Below are 19084 nucleotides of genomic sequence, written 5' to 3' on the forward strand. Positions count from 1 at the left end.
AAACGTATATTTAAAGATTTTAATATATTTTTAATTATAATTCGTTGAATACATATTGATCTCAGTCCTCAAAGAGCTTTAACATAATGGAGGAGAAAATACCTTATTCATTTCTGACTCTCCAATGCCAAGCACAGTGCCTGACATTTGATATCCCTGCAATAAATATTTGTTAAATCAAATGGAATTGAAATCAGGACTTCATTTCTCTTCTTGTTTTGCTTGCTTATTTCTGGAGTTTACAGCATGTATTACCATTTATATTTTAAGTTCATAGTGAAAAATCATTTCAATGTGTCCTAGGCTTGGTTCCCTTCCAAACCAACCCCCAGGACAATAGTTTTCATTATAACCTTCTGTCTTTGCCATTCTGGATTGAATTCTGTGCACAGAAGTTATATACATATATGGGTACATCTATGTAACAAATCACAGCACAGGATCCCCCTGGGCTCCCGCAGGCTCTTGTATGACATATTTGAGCCATATAAATTCAGCTTCTCCTCTGGCATCTGTTAGGCGACTCACTTGCAACTCCACCTCAGCAGTGGTCTCAGTTCTCTCAAAGCCGGGAAAGAGTACTGTGTGCTGAGAGACCATGGCAAAGAATCCTCCAGAGAACTGTGAGGACTGTCACATTCTAAATGTAAGTTGATTCATATTTTTCCCTTTTGAGCAGAAGTATGGCTGTACAGATTTATTGTATTGCAATGAGAACATTAGAAAGTGAAATCAAAGGTGACTTTGAATTATGGCTTGCTATTTTAAGGATTATTGTGTATTGTTTTATTTTCTCTGTTCTTTGTGTAGGCAGAAGCTTTTAAATCCAAGAAGATATGTAAATCACTTAAGATTTGTGGATTGGTGTTTGGTATCCTGGCCTTAACTCTAATTGTTTTGTTTTGGGGGGGCAAGCACTTCTGGCCAGAGACACCCAAAAAAGTAAGTAAATGCACATTATGCTCCAATGCTTGTTTTGAATTTAATTAGTCATTGACATGTATATTGGTCTGAAAATGAAAGTCATTAAGTCCCTTTTGTGTTTATTTTCTGGTGATATAAAAAGCTGAATCAAGATTTTGCTCTTTTTTATTTGCCTAATTATCTTGGTAAAGGAAAAAGGTGTTTTGTTTTGTTTTGTTTTGTTTTGTTTTTATTTCGGTTAGTAATGATAGACTGTAGAATTAACCCATTCTTTTGTAATTCCTGGCTTTAAGGAGTAAAGACTCTTCCTAGAAGCAAAATTTTTACTGTAAGAAGAAAATATTTTCCATCTTTCTTTCAATTATCTGGGCAGAAACTGATGGAAAAGTAATTATACCACCGCATAAGAAGAAACCACCAGAAATGGCAGCAAAGGATTTTCAGGGATTATGTTTCTGACTTAACGCATCTGCTGTGAGGACAGGCAGCAAACTCCTTTTCAGAAGGAGTGATTTTTATACCTGAGTTTACATTTATTTATGACCTAAAAAAATAAAATGAAGTTTTCAGCACCTCACCAGCCACAATTGTTGCAATCCCACTGAGATACTAAAGCCACAAGTTAGAAATAAGTGACACAAGTCATAAATCACAGGTATCTCAGAAAGTTTCAGATATTAGGGTCATTTGGTGAAGCTTGGCTGGCCTTTGTAGTTGATATTAGTGTACTTCAGTGTTCTTGTTACTCCCGGGCCCCCAAGCAATGGGAAAGTCTAGATATGACTTAAAAAAATCAAAGACCCTTCATGCCAACAATTTTCATTTGAAAGAGAAGTAATAAATGTACAAGCTACAATGTCTCAAGATGTTTTTCTGGCTCTTCCATATTTTTATTTCTGCATGTGGGTTGCTATCGTTGTTGCTGTTGTTATTAGTTTGTTGTCATGAGATGCTCATTTCTATTTGACAACAGACGTAGGGAGAAAAAGGCATGAGTGCAGGAGGAAGGATTAGAGACAAGAAGAAAATGGGTTGGAACGGACCATTAGGAGCCAAAGGAGCGATAGGAGCAGAGAAGAGAGAATATGGATTGATGTAGAAGGAAAGTCAGTGGGGAAGAAAATAGAAAATCAATTGAATAAGTGTCCAAAAGAAAGACTCCTTGGATTCTTCACCTCTGCTGTCATACCCACTTTCATTTAGTCCCAGAAGCTACTTTATTTTAAGTAGTAGGGAGAATAAAGAGGGAAACAGCCTACTTTGTTTGCCTTTTTATTTATATTTTGTTCCAGAAAGGATTTCAGGTATCACCGAATTCCTATAATTAGCTCTTTCTAGATAGATGATAGATAATGATGATAGATAGATGATGGATAGATAGATAGATAGATAGATAGATAGATAGATAGATAGATGATAGATAGATAGATAGATAGATAGATAGATAGATAGATAGATAATCACTGCTACTTGCTTCTGAACTAGGTACTGTTCACATGTCTTTCTAGAGAAGTCACCCATATTCAGCCTGGCAAAGTGGGCAAAGCAATAGAGATCAGGAATGAAATAGCAAATGAACAAGGGTGCCAAAATACATTCGAATCCAATTCTGCTACCACTTAGCTAATGCACAAGGTGATACGTTATCCCGCTATTGAATTCCAGGTCCTCCTGACAATTACAGATGAGTTAGAGGACAATAAACACTTTTGCTCTCCATGTCCATATGTACTTAATTGAATATGCTAGGTAGCTAGCCCTTTTGATCACTCATACATGCCCACCTAAACTTGGAGCCAGATGGGCTTTCTTGTTTTATTGTAGCCATTGGTACTGACAATACTATTCTGAGTTTGTGTTTTTCTAAACTTACAATGCTATTTGCCTAAGTGCAACTATAAATGACTAGGTGGGGACCTTATCTTGCAAGATGCCAAACTCACTAACAGTACCCATGGCCCCCTTTGCTTCTGTATTATACCACCTTTGTTTCTCACTTCAGTTCTTTTTTTATGGATTATAAGAACCAATTCTGTGATTTCTCAAACCAAAAGTCAAACTTAGTCAATGCATATACAAAATAGGTGAGATATGCTACCAAATGAAGTTTATCAAGAATTAAATCTCTCATGAAGTAATCCATCTTGAGATATAATTTTCAACAAAGGGATTCTCAGAAATGAACAAAGTTATTACAAAGTAATCTTATAAAAGACCATCGATGTCTCTTTGGGCAATCCACCTTGAATGAAGGTTATTTGTTCTCAATCCTAATGGGGAGTTGAAATTTATTGTATTTAATATTTAAGTCCTGGCCTTCACAAGATTAGGCTGGATCCATTGCAACATAAGGAACCAGCTGGAGATGCATATGGTTCACTCAGTCTACAAATCCCTTCAATTCCCAAAGAGTCCACGGGGCCATCTATGATCTAATATATATGGTCTAATTATTACCTAATACTGCCAATAAGCTTGCCTCAAAGTTGACTTAGGAATCCTAAAAAGAGCAGAGCAGTCAGATTAGTCTTGGGAAAAGATATGCAGAGGAAAAGGACCCAGGCATTTTACACAAATTAAAGAGCCCCTCTCCCTTAAGAGCATGACCTAGCAGGAAACAACAGTTAGCAGATTAAAACCCAGGCTTTTCTGGACTTTCCTTTAAAAATCTGTGGAACCCTTGGGGGCCATTGGTCGAGGGAACTGTTGATGCTGTTGTGATTATAAATGGCAGTGACTTATTTGCTGTCTTGGGGCTTTCTCCAAGCTCTTAGTGTTTGCTACTTTAACCTCCACCACACCTTTTTATTTTGTTTTTCAACATCTGTTTTTTAACAGTGTTTATTTAACATTCTACATCTGGTGTTGACATTTCCATGCCAGTAAGTCCTTCCCCTCCCTCCTTCATTTCCCACCTTGGTGTCTACAAAAGATCCAAATCCTTGATCCCAAATGGGGACTAAGCCATACTTGACTCCCTCTCCTCACACACTTCAGACACAAGCACAAGTGCCTGTGTGTGTGTGTGTGTGTGTGTGTGTGTGTGTGTGTCCGTGCGCATCGGAGAGAGAAATGGATAAAAATAAAGTGAAACAAAGAAGAATAACTCCGGGTGTGCTGTTGCACTCCGCTATAGGCTAACAGGCCCCCTAAACCACAGCCACATATAGGAGCCACTTGGACTGAATGAAAGCCAATCCATTGATCCCTTGTTTTAGCTTTCTTAACCAAGCAGAGGGGACCTATTCAGTCTCAGAGATTTTGAGAGAGCATTACAATGAGGTTTCACTTCCAGGCAGTGACTGCACAGGGACTTTGAAGCAGTCATTTTTGCTTAAAGCGCCCTGTATTGCACACTTAACTTGAAACAATCAGGAGCCAACATTCTAGTTAATTAATCCAACCTGGAGAAAACAAGTCGGAAAAATCCAAGCCCTTAAACTGAAAGTTTTTAGATGTAGCAGATACCTTGTAACCTATCCTCTCCAATGTTTTGTAGAATGAGGCAAAAGAACAATAAATTAAATTAATTAAAAGCTGTTAGTCCTGCCAGACCAAGGAATTTCATGGTAACGTTAGGGCTGTTTGGAAACCATAAGTTCTAAGGCCCACACAACAATAAAAAAAATTCCTGGGGAGGTCTCCTCAAATCTCCATACTACCAGAATGAGATAAGACGTGATAGAGATAGGTGGGCATCCTTCTGCCCTCCCCACCACCTCAACTGTACACAACCATTAAAACAGTCTAACTCAGGATTGCAAGCCCAGTATCATTCTAGGCTGAAAATCATTTGCTCAGAAAAAACACTCTTTGGCTAAGTCTGGGTCCAGCTTTCTTATGCCTAAGTCTCTAATGCTAGCATTGGCCAGAGACCAACTTTTTTCACTCCTCTTTGAGACACACAGGAGATACAACTTTCCTCCCTGAGTACCCTGGGCTTTCCAACAAAGCAGTTTGGTGGGTGAAATGTGGGTCTGGAGAAGCATTCACACCCTCAAGGAAAAAGTTGGAGTTGTAGCTGGAATCTCTTTAACAGAGCAATTGAGCTTCACCAGATGGTGCCATGTCAGCATTTTAAAAGAGAATACTGCTCTTCATTTTATTTTCCTCCTAAACTAATGTGGGAGAAAGCCCACTTTTGAATAGAAACTCTTACTAGGCCAGCTCTTGCTCTAGGCTACTCAGTGTCACTCTGATTATGTAGATCAGGACTCTGGCTACTATGGGCACATTTTTTATATATATTTTATTTATTTTTTACAGAGAGGAAGAAAGAGAGATAGAGAGTTAGGAACATCGATGAGAGAGAAACATCCATCAGCTGCCTCCTGCACACCTCCTACTGGGGATGTTCCCACAACCAAGGTACATGCCCTTGACCGGAATGGAACCTGGGACCTCTCGATCTGCAGGCAGATGCTCTATCCACTGAGCCAAACTGGCTAGGGCAATGGGCACATTTTTATTCAGTCCCGTCATTCTCTTAAGGCAGCATTTTCTAAGCAACGTGCATGGCACCAGGAAGGAAAGCCTGGGTCTACAAGGGAGTTGTCCTTTAGTGGTTGAGAGTGGAATTGGGCTCTATGGAGAAAGCAACCCAAGAGTTCTAAAGGTAGTGACAGTCCACTGGTCAACCTGACAGGTATCAGCCCAATTCTGAGCAGAACTGATTTTGTCAGCTATTCAACATTCAACTGAGCCTCCAGAAACATTTGATGACTTGCCCAAAGTCACACGGCTTATAAGTGGCAGAGTTGAGGCTAGAACTAGAATCTGGTCTGAGGATTCTTTCCACTGTTTTTCAGCTGCATTTAAGAATAATGGATACGTGGGGGAGGGAGGGAGCAGGGGAAAACTTCCCAGCCAGTCTGTAGATGAAAGAAATGGTATTTTTCTTGTTGAACAAGAGGAATGTCTGTGCTGCTTATGCCAATTTTTTTCAGGGCTGAGAACTGGTGATTGAAGATGCAGAAGTCCAACTTTGCATAAGAAACAATCTGTCTGCTCTGTGTTGGTAAAGAAATACCCAGAGGCCCTTTAATTCCCACAGGCTAGGTTGGTAATGATATGGTATCATACATTCCTTTCCCTTCCTTCCAGTTTAACACCTACTAGCCAGCTATTCTGAGCATGTATTTCACCTTTGGAGAGTGTATCTCATAAACAGGCAGTAAAGGATGAAGGTGGAGAGAAGAGCAGCTAGATTAATCACAGGCTTCAGAAAACAAACCTAAGCCAAATGCCCTCAAATCCCTTTCAGGACAGGCTAAACCTACTTGCCTCCAAACAGATCCATCACACTGAGATCTGAGGCAGTGTTACTCTTTATAAAAAGCTTACTTTTATGATCTCAGATATTGTCACAAATTGAGGCAAGAAAACAGGGCAAACTGTGAAAGGGGGATGTTAGGGTTCATTTGCTGCCTGAGTAGAGGATTTAACTGGACTGAGGAACAATGAATTCCTGGGCAGGGAGGAGAAATGAGTTTGTGTTCTCTCCATGTTTTGTCAGTGTGGTCTTCTTACATCTCTTACTGCCTAGGCCTAACCATGTACCTATCTCATTTCACTTCTGAGTCATATTTCACTCCATTGACTTACCTGTCCCACTCTACTGTGCTGGGCCTTATAGTTAAAACCAGCCTTATGCATGGGTGAGGTAGGAACCCATTTGAGTGGTACTGGAAAGATGTCTTTGCCCCCCCCCCCCCAATATCTCCAATTCCTAGTTTCCTGGTACCATTGTGCTTAAAATTCACCATTAGTAATTCATTCCTTTGAGTTAAGTATTATACTAAATTATTTTGACAGACAAATACCTATAACTACCATCTTAGTGTGAAATAATTTGTAAGATTGATATTTTTTTTACATAAGGTAGCTGAAGCACCAGTAGATTCTTAGATGTTTAGACAGAAAACAAAGTTTTTAGAAGGAAATGGGAAAAGGGAAAAGGACTAGGAGGGTACAAAGTGAACAGGATATAAAAAGAACAGAAAAGGGAAGCTGGAAACACCTTCCTAGATCAACCTTCCCAATCTGCCAATTTGACAGAAGTGTACTTCTTATCATATTCTGTTCTTCCTAGAATAAAGCTGAGTTGAGAGCACTCTCAGATGAGCTAGTGGGATCCCACTCAGACCTCTCTCAGGCCAGCCTCCTGTCTCTGTTTTAGTTTGTGCTTAGGAGAAGACAAAACCATTTATTCCTTTATCTTCAGAAAGACCCTCAGCCCCTGAGCCAGCAAGCTTAGTAGAGAGAAAATTACTTCTAAGGTCAAAGGCATGAGCTCAGTCTTCATATGGGCCAGTGAAGCTTGCATAGCCATTACCAAGGCAATGTGCTCCACAGGGACCCAGGCGAGACAGTATGTCTGGATTTGCTCAAACTCATCCTCAACCAGTCCAAAATGAGACACCAGCATCATCTTCCTAGACAAAAGATAGTCTGTTCCAAAAGGACACCTTTGATAGTGGAATTCCATCTGGGTGAATATATAGTTCCCCACCCCACCCAAGATTCACACATAAATGAAGTCATTCTGACCCCACTCTATTTAGCAACCTACCATTGCTAACAAAAAAGCCAACAAGCTGGTTAATTAATATAATCAGAATGGACCCCTCCTCCTCCACCAAAAACAAAATAAAACAAACTTTGTTAAGGAATGTTGAAAATAATCAAGATCTGCTGAGCTTGGCAGTTTCCAATAGTTTTCATCTAGCAAGGTGTCCAAGTGAGGTGCATTGCCAACAATGCAGGAAAACTCATTCCACAAAAGTACACTGAAATTCTAAATGTCACCAGTATGGTTCCATAGTCTTCTACGATTGATTGAAAATACAGCCTGTATTTTCTTTTGCCCAGGTAGGCAGCCTTCCAACATCCCCTAGTCTCTAACCTCATTTTTCCATGCAATAATCCATCAGTGGTGCTACTGATGAAACAAACACCCCACCACACCCCCAATGACTAGTAGTGTCGACATTTGTCTCAACAATGGATAGTATTTCTAAAGAAATTCTCCCTTGCCTGGAGATCTGACAAGACTGGAACTGAAGTAGATGCCTCTCTTCTCAGGTCAGGCCAAATGAGAGCTCAATTTGTTGCCATAGGTAGAAATTTCTCAAGTTGGCCACAGAGCTGGAACAGAGGACATATTTATAACTAGAAGCAAATAACAAGCCTAAAGGAATTTGCTACCTGTCACAAATCAGGCTAGACTTCCTGAGTTAACTCTGCAGTTGCTGGGAAATTCCAAATACTGTTTTCCTTTCTCTTTTAAAATACGGGTCACTTAAAAAAATCTTGCCAATGCTCAAAATCTCTCTTTAAGAAGATTAGAAATAGCCATTGGTGGGAAAACCTCATTCAACAAATACTTAAGTGCGGGCCATGTCCAAGGCACTGTAGGGTTACTAAGAGGTAAAGGACATTGTCTCTTGTTCTCCTATTCAGCAACTACACAGACATCTCATGCTTGAAATAACATTGTTTCTACAAACCCTTCCAACTTGTTTTTCTACTTGAGTTAGGGAAAATTTGACCAGGTTAAACTAACATTCAGCTACAGACACCAGCGGACATGAAAAAACAATGTAAACCAGTGCAAGCTCTAAACAGCTGCCACTGGGAATCATGTCATTAGAAAGCAACATTTGCTCTGGAGATGTCTTGCTTTTTCAGGCTTTTAGTTTACCAAACTTTTTTTTTGTAAGAAAAAATGAGCATAAAGAAACTTGATAACTGAAGGTCTCCTACCGACAAGGATAAGATAGACTTCCACATGGCACCAAGTCTGGCCTGGTTTGTGACAGAGAGCAAATTCCTTCAGGCTTATTATTTGCTTTTGGCTGTAAAAGTGTCCTCACTTGTAAGTGATGGGCTTACTCCTAAACTGGGACACTCTGTAGGACTGGTCTTCTTGGCCATTAGAAAGAGAATTGCCTCTTATAGAGGGCCGGAGAGAGTCTGGGGTTTTATTTCAACCACTCAAGAATGACCTGATAAGCAGCCTTTCCACGGCACTCTCCTTGGGAGACTCCATATTACTTAGTGCGAGGCGCTTGAATTCTATATACAGTGGGGCCTTGACTTAAGAGTTTAATTCGTTCTGAGACCGAGCTCGTTAAGGAGCTCATTAACTCAAATTACTCTATCAACTCAATGCAAAAAATCGGCCAAGAGACAGCTGGTATCTCAAAAAACTCGTTAGTCGGGACACTCGTAAGTCAAGGCCCCACTATATAAGAGAATCTGGAGAACCTGAAACCAATTATCAGGTTTGGCAAACAAAATTCAGGAATAAGCAGAGGGGGGTCGGTTAGCCTATAAAAGAGAAGATTAGGGGGAGGCAGTAAATGTTTCCTGGAGTTTAAAGGGCAAAAGGAAGCAATTGGGGCCAGGGTAAGATTATTACCTAAAATTGGCCAAGGAGAATGGTTTTCAGATCCTAAAAAGATTGTGGAATCAATATTAAAGCCCTGGGGAGATAAGGAGATAAAGAACAATACCTAAACATTCTAAATGGGTTCAAATTTTGTCTCAGCCCTAATGAATTTCCTGGGGAGTGAGGGGTGACCACTAAGCACTTAGGCAAGTATGCGTAGTAGCTTAAAGGAACACCACAGGTTTTACTTGATCCTTGTGTTCAACACAAGGGAGAAGTACTTTACAAGCTGTTTTTGAAAAATATCATGATCTATTTGTTGGAATTCTTATTAATTAGTTTAGCAACTTGGCTCAAATACAAACTATTGGCTCCAAAGAGATCCTCATATCAGCCCCAGTGCCCAAAAGCACCTCACTTTAATCTCCAGTCTCAGAAAATTCCCAACAGCAAGCTGCTGAGATGGCACCTCACTACAAAGACTCTGGAAAGCAAAGGCACCCCAGATGTTACCCAATTAAAATGTCATATGAAGGAACACACTGAGTATCTTAGACTTGTTTTCCTTTGTTCTCCCAGACATATGACATGGAGCACACTTTCTACAGCAATGGAGAGAAGAAGAAGATTTACATGGAAATTGATCCTGTGACCAGAACTGAAATATTCAGAAGTGGAAATGGCACTGATGAAACATTGGAAGTACATGACTTTAAAAATGTAAGTTGGATATTTCCCCCCAAAGGCTTCCCACTGAAAATATTAGAACATTCTAGTTGAGTTAAAAATAGCCTCTAGCCTTCATTTAATTTATAAGACAAAGCTTTCCCTTGGAATTCAAATTTTTACAGCCTAGGGCCCTGATAGACAATGGGACTCATTAATTATGGCTATTTCAGGAGGTATTTTTTTTCTATTTAATAGGGATACACTGGCATCTACTTTGTAGGTCTTCAAAAATGCTTCATCAAAACTCAGATCAAAGTGATTCCTGAATTTTCTGAACCAGAGGAGGAAATAGATGAGGTATGTAAGAGTAATAGTGGCAATAAAAGCCATCATTTATTGGGTGCTAACTATGTGCCAGACATTGTACTAAATGCTTTACTCTGATTTGATTCTCACTTGGACCTTATAGGTAGGTACTATTAGTGTCCCCATTTTCAGATAAAGAAACTAGGACTCAGAGCCAAAAGTGACTTGCCCAAGGTCACAAAGATAGTCAGGGACAGATTGGGATCTTGACTCTGGCCTTTCAAACAAATCTAGTTCATGCTTTTAGGTGCAACACTGTACTTTTATACTGGTGTAGCCTTTAACATTATGTATCTCTGCTCCCAAACCAAAGATTTCTAGTAAAAGGGGTGAGCAGCAGCACAAAATAAATCCTGCCTAAGGTAAAGTCTTAAAAAGAAAAGTTCCAAGGCCACTGAGGATCCGTGCCACTTTTGTCACACTGTAACATTCACCTATTTTAATGATTTCAGTTCATTCACCATGCCATTTTATGCTGGGCTGCTAATGGATTAAATAACATTTAATCTCACTAGGAAAGGCAAAAACAAAGAAGGTGAGAACTACAGTGTAATACAATTTCTCTGAAAATATACCACTAGGCTAGGTGCAATTATTGAATGGCCCCTGAAAGCCTAGTGGGACATAAAGGATTATTGCCTAAAATATAGCCATCAATAGAGCCCCAAGGCTCTTAATTTTTCCCTCATATTCTGTCTGTAAGTACAGTATGTTGCTATCAGTGGAGGAAGAAGTGGAATGTTAGCTAAGGCCATAGTGTGACAGCAAAACCCCGCTCCCCACCTGTAGCCAGGAAGAAATGAATGTTTGTTTGCTTTGGCTGGTTTTGTTTTAGAGTTTCACTAGTAAATGTAGTGATATTATGGCAATGATACAGTGGCCTCTCTATATACTGTAAATACCTCTTTTTTCTCTCTCCCCTGTTCTTTTTCACTTTTCTCCTACCCACTCTCTCCATCTTAATTCTCATCCACCAATTTATCATTTCTTTTTCTTATTTTCAGGGGAAGGGGTAAGATGGGGTAAGGAGCACTTTTTCCTTTCCCTTGACCAAGTATCAGAGCTGTCATTAGCTCCTATGGACATGCTACTGGTCTCCTTATGGCTAGAGAAGTTATAGACCTTTGGTACTAGAATGTCTAAGAAAAATATTTCCTAAGGTCTATGGTAGTAAAAACTTTGGAGATTTTTTAAAATAAGCATAAGTTAGATGCATCTGAGGAACAGAAAAACTTCCAGGATATTAGAATTAATATGGGAGGTAAGGGTAAGATGAAAGGAGAATGAATAGGTTAAAAAGCTACTACACCCAATATCATATGCTGCTTTTTACAGAAAATAATGTAAGCTGTTGAATAGGGCCAGCCAGAAATTAGAGTTCAAACTGACACAATAAGATTTATTTTTCTGGATGTGAGGGCGATCTGGCTGCGACACCTGTCACCCCATTGATCGCCAGGGTTGATTCGGCTGATCTGGCTGGCTAGGCGGGTGTCCCCCTCCTCCCTCACCGATCCATGTGCGTCCCTCCCGAAGCTGCGCGCTCGGTCGAAGAGGACGACCTCCCCCCGCCCCCCCCCCCCAGGAGAGGACCGGTCTTCGGTCAAGGGTATACGAGTAGCTGCGCTCCCCTGCTAGAACCTCCAAACAAGCTCTCAAGATTTATTTTTCTGAAAAAATAAATAGTAAAGGCAATGATCCATAATGTCTCATCTTGACCCCAATTTATTCTTCAGTTAATTTTGCTGGGTCTTTTGAATAGCACAAGTATTTTTCTCATGATAGTGAGATTACTTTATCTTCAAGAAAAACCTATTTTTTATATTTAGCCTACAGATTTTTTTGAGACAAATTTGTGGTCCTGAATGACAAAAAAACCTCTTATTCTGTATTTCCCTACCTCTGTATCCATGGTTTGTGCATGTTAAACATGCAGAGCAGGTATAAAAATAGCCCTGATTTTGCTAACAAAGCTAGCCAGAATGCAGACCTCACTTTATACAGTCCCTTTCAATGCCTCCCAAGGTCTTTATACAAACTCAAGGGCAAAGGAACTAAGACTTGATAGTTTTAGATGACTAGAGAAGAATTGTACAAAGCTATATTTCACGGAATAAATTAAAACACTGAAATCATAAAGCTAAAAGGAAACAAAAGAGAAAAGGAAAAGCCTAATTAGGGGGGGGGGGGGGCTATCGAAGCCCAAAAGACAAGGAGTAAGAACTAGATATTGTCAACATAAAAAATGTCCAAACCTGTAAGAATTTTTATAAGTTCATTTGAATCAAACTGACAATTGCTGGGAAGCAAAATCTCAAGAGATTGAAAAAATACTCCAGAAAATGGTAGTTTTGCACCTTATTTTATATATTACAATCAAAGAAGCAGGCATGAGGTGGTTACATGAAATCCATTGGTGATAGAATAGAGAGGCAGGAGCAAGGAATGTGGGGAACCTGTAGTACTGGGTAAAAAGTGAAAGGAATAGACACATTCTTCTTTTCCATTGGTGGGTATAGGATAGTTAACAAATGACAATAATAGTGAAGGGTTTTGTGGGGAGGGGGGTTGTTTTGTTTTGTTTGTCTTTCCTTTGTTTGGAGATTGTGCCCTGAGGGGACTGGTAAACGGAAATTACCCTGACATTCCAAAGGTATATTATCATGTTATCTTAGATGCAAAAAGAAAATAGGCTCAGTAAAGGTACAGATTGACCTTTGTCAAGGAAGATACCAGTCTAGGACATAAGTACTGGTATCACTTCTAGTTGGGAAGTTTTCATTTCAGACCATCCTGTGTGGTTACTTTAGGTCTCTGAGTTTGTAAGGCCCACCATACAGACCTCCCCTAGCTTGTCAGGTTTAGTATGTGGCCTCTTTTTTGTCCAGAGTATACAAGACAACTACTTCCAATACTAGAAACTGAGGAGAAGGGGACATTCTTGACAATATAAGAAAGTCTACCTAAAGGAAAAACACTCTGTGAGACAAACCCTAAGTTTGTCTAGAATGAAAGGAGTTATAGTGTGGTAAGGTCAGTCAAGCCAAGAGCTGGAGTTGACTTTAAAACAAAAAGGACATCTTTTGCACTCCACCTAGCTATTATTAAAAGGCAAATCTTGTAAAACCAAACTATTAGGTTTGGTTGCTATTTCACTGATCTCACCAGTTTAGATTATAGCAGTTTTTTCACTTTTAGATAAAATTCTGTTTGCAAGCCTAGTTTCAAACCTAAAACAAGGCAGGCACTCACAACTTCCATTTAAAAGAGATAAAATAAATGTAAATTACTTAGGATTCCAGAAGCCCAAATTAAAGCATACTTGGCCCAATTGGGGGGGATGGTGGTTTAGATATTGAAGAACCTTCCTGACTTTAAGTGAATGGTAGCAGAGAAGGCTATTGTGTCAGTGAGCAACCTTACTGCAAGGAGGGATTGGTTGTTAACTCTCCAAGGGTACCACTACTGTGTGCAAAGCCCAGAGCTAGTTCACTGGGAGCCCTGGGATGGAAACTGTTATTCAGACTCAAAATACAGGTGTGGGGGTTATTTTTTTCATTATCCCATAATGTCTCACTCATTTTATTAATTTTTCTGCCTATTCCCACTCTGAACTACTTTTTTCTCTCAGAATGAAGAAATTACCACAACTTTCTTTGAACAGTCAGTCATTTGGGTCCCAGCAGAAAAGCCAATTGAAAACCGAGACTTTCTTAAAAATTCCAAAATTCTGGAGATTTGTGATAATGTGACCATGTATTGGATCAATCCCACTCTAATAGCAGGTATGGCTTTCTTCTCCTCCTCCTTCTCTTTCCAAAGTCAGTAACAGGTTAATGTTCCCAGCATTCAGAGACTACATTTCTAGAAAAAATAAATGATCTGCTTATATCTTCTTAGATGAAACTGTATATGCTGACTGCCAGTGAGGAGGGAATTTTTCACAGCCAGGTTATAAATTAGGTAAATTAATGCTGACAGGCTTTTAAATATCCCAGCAAAGGTAACACCACCTTAATGTGATCAATGATAGCAAAAAGCTAATCTGTCTTTCTTAGTACATCTGTTTATTGCACTCAGGATACTAGACTATTGCTCAAATCACTGTGTATTCAACCCAAGACCAGAGGAGAGAAGAGCCAAAACAATGCACTGTTGTCTCAAGAAGGATTCTCTGTGTCAAATGGTGGCCTTCTTCCCAGATGATAGGACAGTCACTGCAATACAAATTTCTTTGTGGCTGTTTTAGGAATCACTATAAAAGTAATTGAAGGCTAGAGGTTCAGAGTAGAAGAGTTCAGCTCTGAACTTCCAGTCAGCCCATAGAGAAGACAAAGGTCTCTGGGTATATTTTTCTGCCACGCTAATGTATAATTTGGCTTCCCTCATTGTGTACAGCGTAGACTACTATATTACTCAAGAGGGGCCACTCGAACCGATGCAGGCATCTATTGGTTCTCTTGTGCCTTGAAAAAAAAAAAGGCGACTAAATGCAATGTGGTGCCCTGGGTTGGATGCTAGAACTTCTGCTTCAGCGTTGTTGTTTTTTTCTAAAGGACATTGGTGGAAATAATTAACTTGGAATAAAGTTTGTAGTTTAGCTAATAGTATCATACCAATGCTAATTTCTTAGTTTTGAACTTTGTATTATGGTTATGTAAGATGCTAACATTAGGGAACTGGGTGAAAGGTATACAGGAACTTTGTACTATCTTTGCAACTCTTCTGTGAATCTGATTATTTCTAAATAGAAAGTTTTAAAATAGTTAAAACAGGGAAGAGTAAGGGTGACAGAGGGACAGAGAGTACCAAATCAAATTAGGCAACATAAACATATTTGAGTACCTACTGTGGATAAAATCATTTTGGAAGACACAGAGATCCCCTGTCCTCAGTCTCTAATGTAGTGTGCTAACGAGGCAAAGCAGTAAGTGTTTGATGCCAAATGAGCAAAGAAGAGGTCTGTTTACGTGGGAATAGTCAAATTTGTTTTGAAAAATCTCTTTAAGATATCAGCTGAAAGATTTTGGAAAAGTGGTTCATGCATGTCTAAATGATGATAGTGAGAAGACATAGGGAAAATCTCTACCCCCAAATGCTAATCTCCCAATCACTTCTTTCAGAAACTTTTGCAAAGCAGTTGTATCCCAACTTTGTATTTATTACTTTAGTTTCAGAGTTACAAGACTTTGAGGAGGATGGTGAAGATCTTCACTTTCCTACCACCGAAAAAAAGGGCATTGAACAAAATGAACAATGGGTGGTCCCTCAAGTGAAGGTGGAGAAGACCCGTCATGCCAGACAAGCAAGTGAAGAAGAACTTCCAATAAATGACTATGTGAGTTATGTTTCTGTTTTCTTGGTAGTGGAAAAACAAAACCCTCAAAATTCATATGCTAAATTAGTATCCCTCAGATCAAAGTCATTGAAAGGAAAATAATCACTGTTCTAACAAAAAATATTTAAGAAACTTGAAATCCCTAGGAGGCTCATTTAAATCAGTCTTGATCCCTACTGAGATATCTCCATGATAAGGCTAACAACTAAATTTCTCACCAGTCCCCAAACTCATATAATCTTATAGTCCTCTTCCTAGTGAATCTTCTCCTCCAACACTGGCTTCTTCTTCTTTCAGACTGAAAATGGAATAGAATTTGACCCCATGCTGGATGAGAGAGGTTATTGTTGTATTTACTGCCGTCGAGGCAACCGCTACTGCCGCCGCGTCTGTGAACCTTTACTAGGTTACTACCCGTATCCCTACTGCTACCAAGGAGGGCGAGTTATCTGTCGTGTCATCATGCCTTGCAACTGGTGGGTGGCTCGCATGCTGGGGAGGGTCTAGCAGCAAGTTTGAGCTCATTTCTTAAACTTCAGACAGCCAATATATAATAAATGCATGCTATTCAATGAATTTCTGCCTATGAGGCATTTGGCTCCTGGTAGCCAGTACTCCAGAATTACTTGTTGGTAATTCCTCTCTCATGTTCTAATAAACTTCTACATCATTGTCAATGGCCTGATTGCTACTGAACACACTGGGTAAGTGCTTGCTGAGAATATTTCCTGCAACTGAGATGGAGCATATCTGTGTAACATGTATGACAACAATGGAAACTTGCATTTCATCAGGTTTGGGGAGTAGGAAAGGGCAAAGCATAAGAATTCTTAAATACCATGTTTTACTGTGTGGTAATGAGAAAGTGGGAATGAGAGGATGATGATAAAATGTCCCCCTAACTAATGCATAAAAACGTGTCCTTTTGTGCATAGCCCCAATGTTTAATTATGTGAGAGACATACTGTGGACTCGCTTAAGCATTTATTAAGCCGCTGGACAGACAACACTAAAATATTCCAAGTGCTCAGACTCAGCAAAGGAGAATTCTAACCCAGCAAAAAAGGGGTTCTGGGCTCTCCTGTGAACAGAAACTCAACTTTGGACAAATTCAACACTTCATAACCTTTAAGTCTGACCTGTCTTTAGATTCGCATCTAGTTACATAACTTTCCAAGGCAATTGTCTGGAAAAGTTAGACCCATAAATATCATTCAGAGAAACAGGCATGATAGGAAATTACTGAGATGAGGAGTCAAATGGGATTTTTCCCCTCCAAAACCACTAGGAACTAGCAATATGCCACTTTCTTAAAAGGAAGGGTCAGGCCTAATTCCTTATTCCCTGATATTTTGCTTGGGAAAGGGAAAAGGAGTAAAGGGGAGACAAAAAGAAGTGGTTAGAGAGTAAGGCTAACCTCGATGTTCCAGTCAATCTGTTCAACCAATCCGTCACTCCTTTCGATTTCATTTGAATGTAGCCCCTTTATTGCTTAACTTCAAAGTTATTGTGTCATGAAAATATCTGACTGGCACTTTCCATCAGAAAAGCATTTTCAAAGAGTAAAGTCTTCACCAAGATGCCTGTGGGCCAGGAACCATCCCCCCATTTACTAGTAGTTGAGGAAGCAAATAGAACAAGATTTGGCCAAGGATGAGTTAAAATTAGCTAGCCATTAATTGATAATTAGCATACATGCTATAGTTGGATTGCCAATTTTCACCAAATGAGAACACAATAAAGCATAACCAATGATGCAACATTACTGAAAATATTTCCTTTTTATTAATGATTTAGAACACATCTGAGAATTTTGGAGTACTTCAATGATCATAATAGGCATTAATTTATAGTTGGAATAGAAAAATGTAAAACATATGAAATTAATTTGAGGTTGTATGGAATTTATGATGTTCCCTATCATTGTTTTTTAATAAATTATTCATTTTTAACATTGATTTTTAAGATCAACCAATAATTTTAAATTCCTGTGATGCTCAATTTTATGCAGTCTACATTTTATTACATATACTATGCTCTAAGGGGGGATACATGAAGTGATGGTATACTCTATATTTCCAAAGAAAAACAAGACACCAAATTTTATATAAGCCCAAGTAAAGAAACTTATAAACAATAACTAATTATAGTTGTATATGGCATGCTATATGCATGTACACACACACACACACACACACACACACACACACACACATATGAGTTATAGAAGTTTCCATGTCACATTTTAGGGCTAACAATTCCATGTAACATTATTTTAACTCAGGAAGTATTTCTTGTTCAAATAGATTCTTCAACCGCCACATAATTTCACATTGGGAAAGTATGATCCCCTTAATGAGACAGACCAAGAGTGCAAAAGAAAATACAGGGACATGCTTAAAGAAGCATTCAAATCATTTCAAGCTTAGGGGGATGAACTAATCAAAACAGCAAACAAACAAGCCCAAACACATTAGTCTGTCACTTCATATAAGCTGAGGCCAAGTTGGAGAAAGTGTGATATTGTTCTGCTGTCCTAGATTTTGTACTCTCTTTCAAATCCTGTGCAGACTCCTTACATCACACTTTGCACTTCTCTTAGGCCAACCCCACTGAAGCTAGAGTTGCCTCTCTTACTTCTACCACCCTTCTCTAAACCAAGCCTTGCCCATTACAAGGAGGGACAACAAAGTAAATTTGACCTCCCAAACCAGAGACCTCACAGTAATTCTAATTATCTCTGTCCTCCTCCACTTGTCTCATGCCAAATACTTCCAGCTTGTTCTCCTAAACTACCCTTCAATTATGCTTATGGTCCAGACCACAGTTATGCTTATTTCTTAGCACAGCTGTTACAACCTCCTCCCTGTTGAAGTTCCCAGGCTGAATGTAGAATGAATATTTTTATATAAAGTTTATTTTTCACTTACAGACTTTATAAATTCCATTTCCTTTCCTGAAAGTCTGTAATAGTTACTTACTACATTAAGGTTTAGGCCTAACTTGCATTCAAATAGTTCTTCCTCAAACCACCTTTAACCACCATCTCATATCCCTTTTCTTCTCCTATTACCCTACCCACCCCCTTTGCTTATCTGGGGGACATTAGCTTCCTGCTCTATTTGTGCAGTCATTCCATCTCCTTTACAGAGTTTTCTCTCAGAGATTAAAAATCCCGTTTTTCTTTTACCTAAATATGAAACCTAAATTTTCTCTACTTCATTTTATGCCTGTATGCGTTAACATATTACTCACTGCATGTACCATTTACATATGGGTTTACTTGCAAATTCTAAAAGAAAGCCTACATACTCCCCCATTTTGCTCTGTCCAGAGCCTAGTACAGTATCTAAGAGAGGGAAGAAGATAGAGGAAAAAGAGTTGTTGTAAAATAG

At 39.2% G+C, this 19084-nt stretch overlaps 1 protein-coding gene across 2 annotated transcripts; it reads left to right on the forward strand.

Annotated features, from left to right (window-relative positions):
* The first annotated feature begins 457 nt into the window (after positions 1 to 457).
* Positions 458 to 16364, forward strand: TNMD (tenomodulin). 2 transcript variants are annotated; one of them, XM_081081361.1, is made up of 7 exons: positions 518 to 646; positions 811 to 942; positions 9896 to 10036; positions 10241 to 10342; positions 13983 to 14136; positions 15523 to 15689; positions 15987 to 16364. In XM_081081361.1, exons 1-7 carry the CDS (start codon positions 599 to 601, stop codon positions 16194 to 16196), a joined length of 954 nt encoding a protein of 317 aa, XP_080937487.1. In that variant the 5' UTR covers positions 518 to 598; the 3' UTR covers positions 16197 to 16364. The 2 variants fall into 2 exon arrangements, with proteins under 2 accessions (XP_080937488.1, XP_080937487.1); XM_081081362.1 differs by lacking the exon at positions 10241 to 10342 and having other exon boundaries at positions 458 to 646.
* Positions 16365 to 19084: the final 2720 nt, after the last annotated feature.

The sequence above is a fragment of the Myotis nattereri genome, assembly GCF_964212035.1.
Source record: "Myotis nattereri genome assembly, chromosome: X".
NCBI lineage: Eukaryota > Metazoa > Chordata > Mammalia > Chiroptera > Vespertilionidae > Myotis > Myotis nattereri.

Coding starts and splice junctions, on each gene's coding strand:
- TNMD (XM_081081361.1), top strand. CDS start 599: ATGGCAAAGAATCCTCCAGAGAACTGTGAGGACTGTCACATTCTAAAT. Junction 10,037..10,240: donor AAGTACATGACTTTAAAAAT/GTAAGTTGGATA, acceptor TCTATTTAATAG/GGATACACTGGCATCTACTT. Junction 14,137..15,522: donor CAATCCCACTCTAATAGCAG/GTATGGCTTTCT, acceptor TTATTACTTTAG/TTTCAGAGTTACAAGACTTT.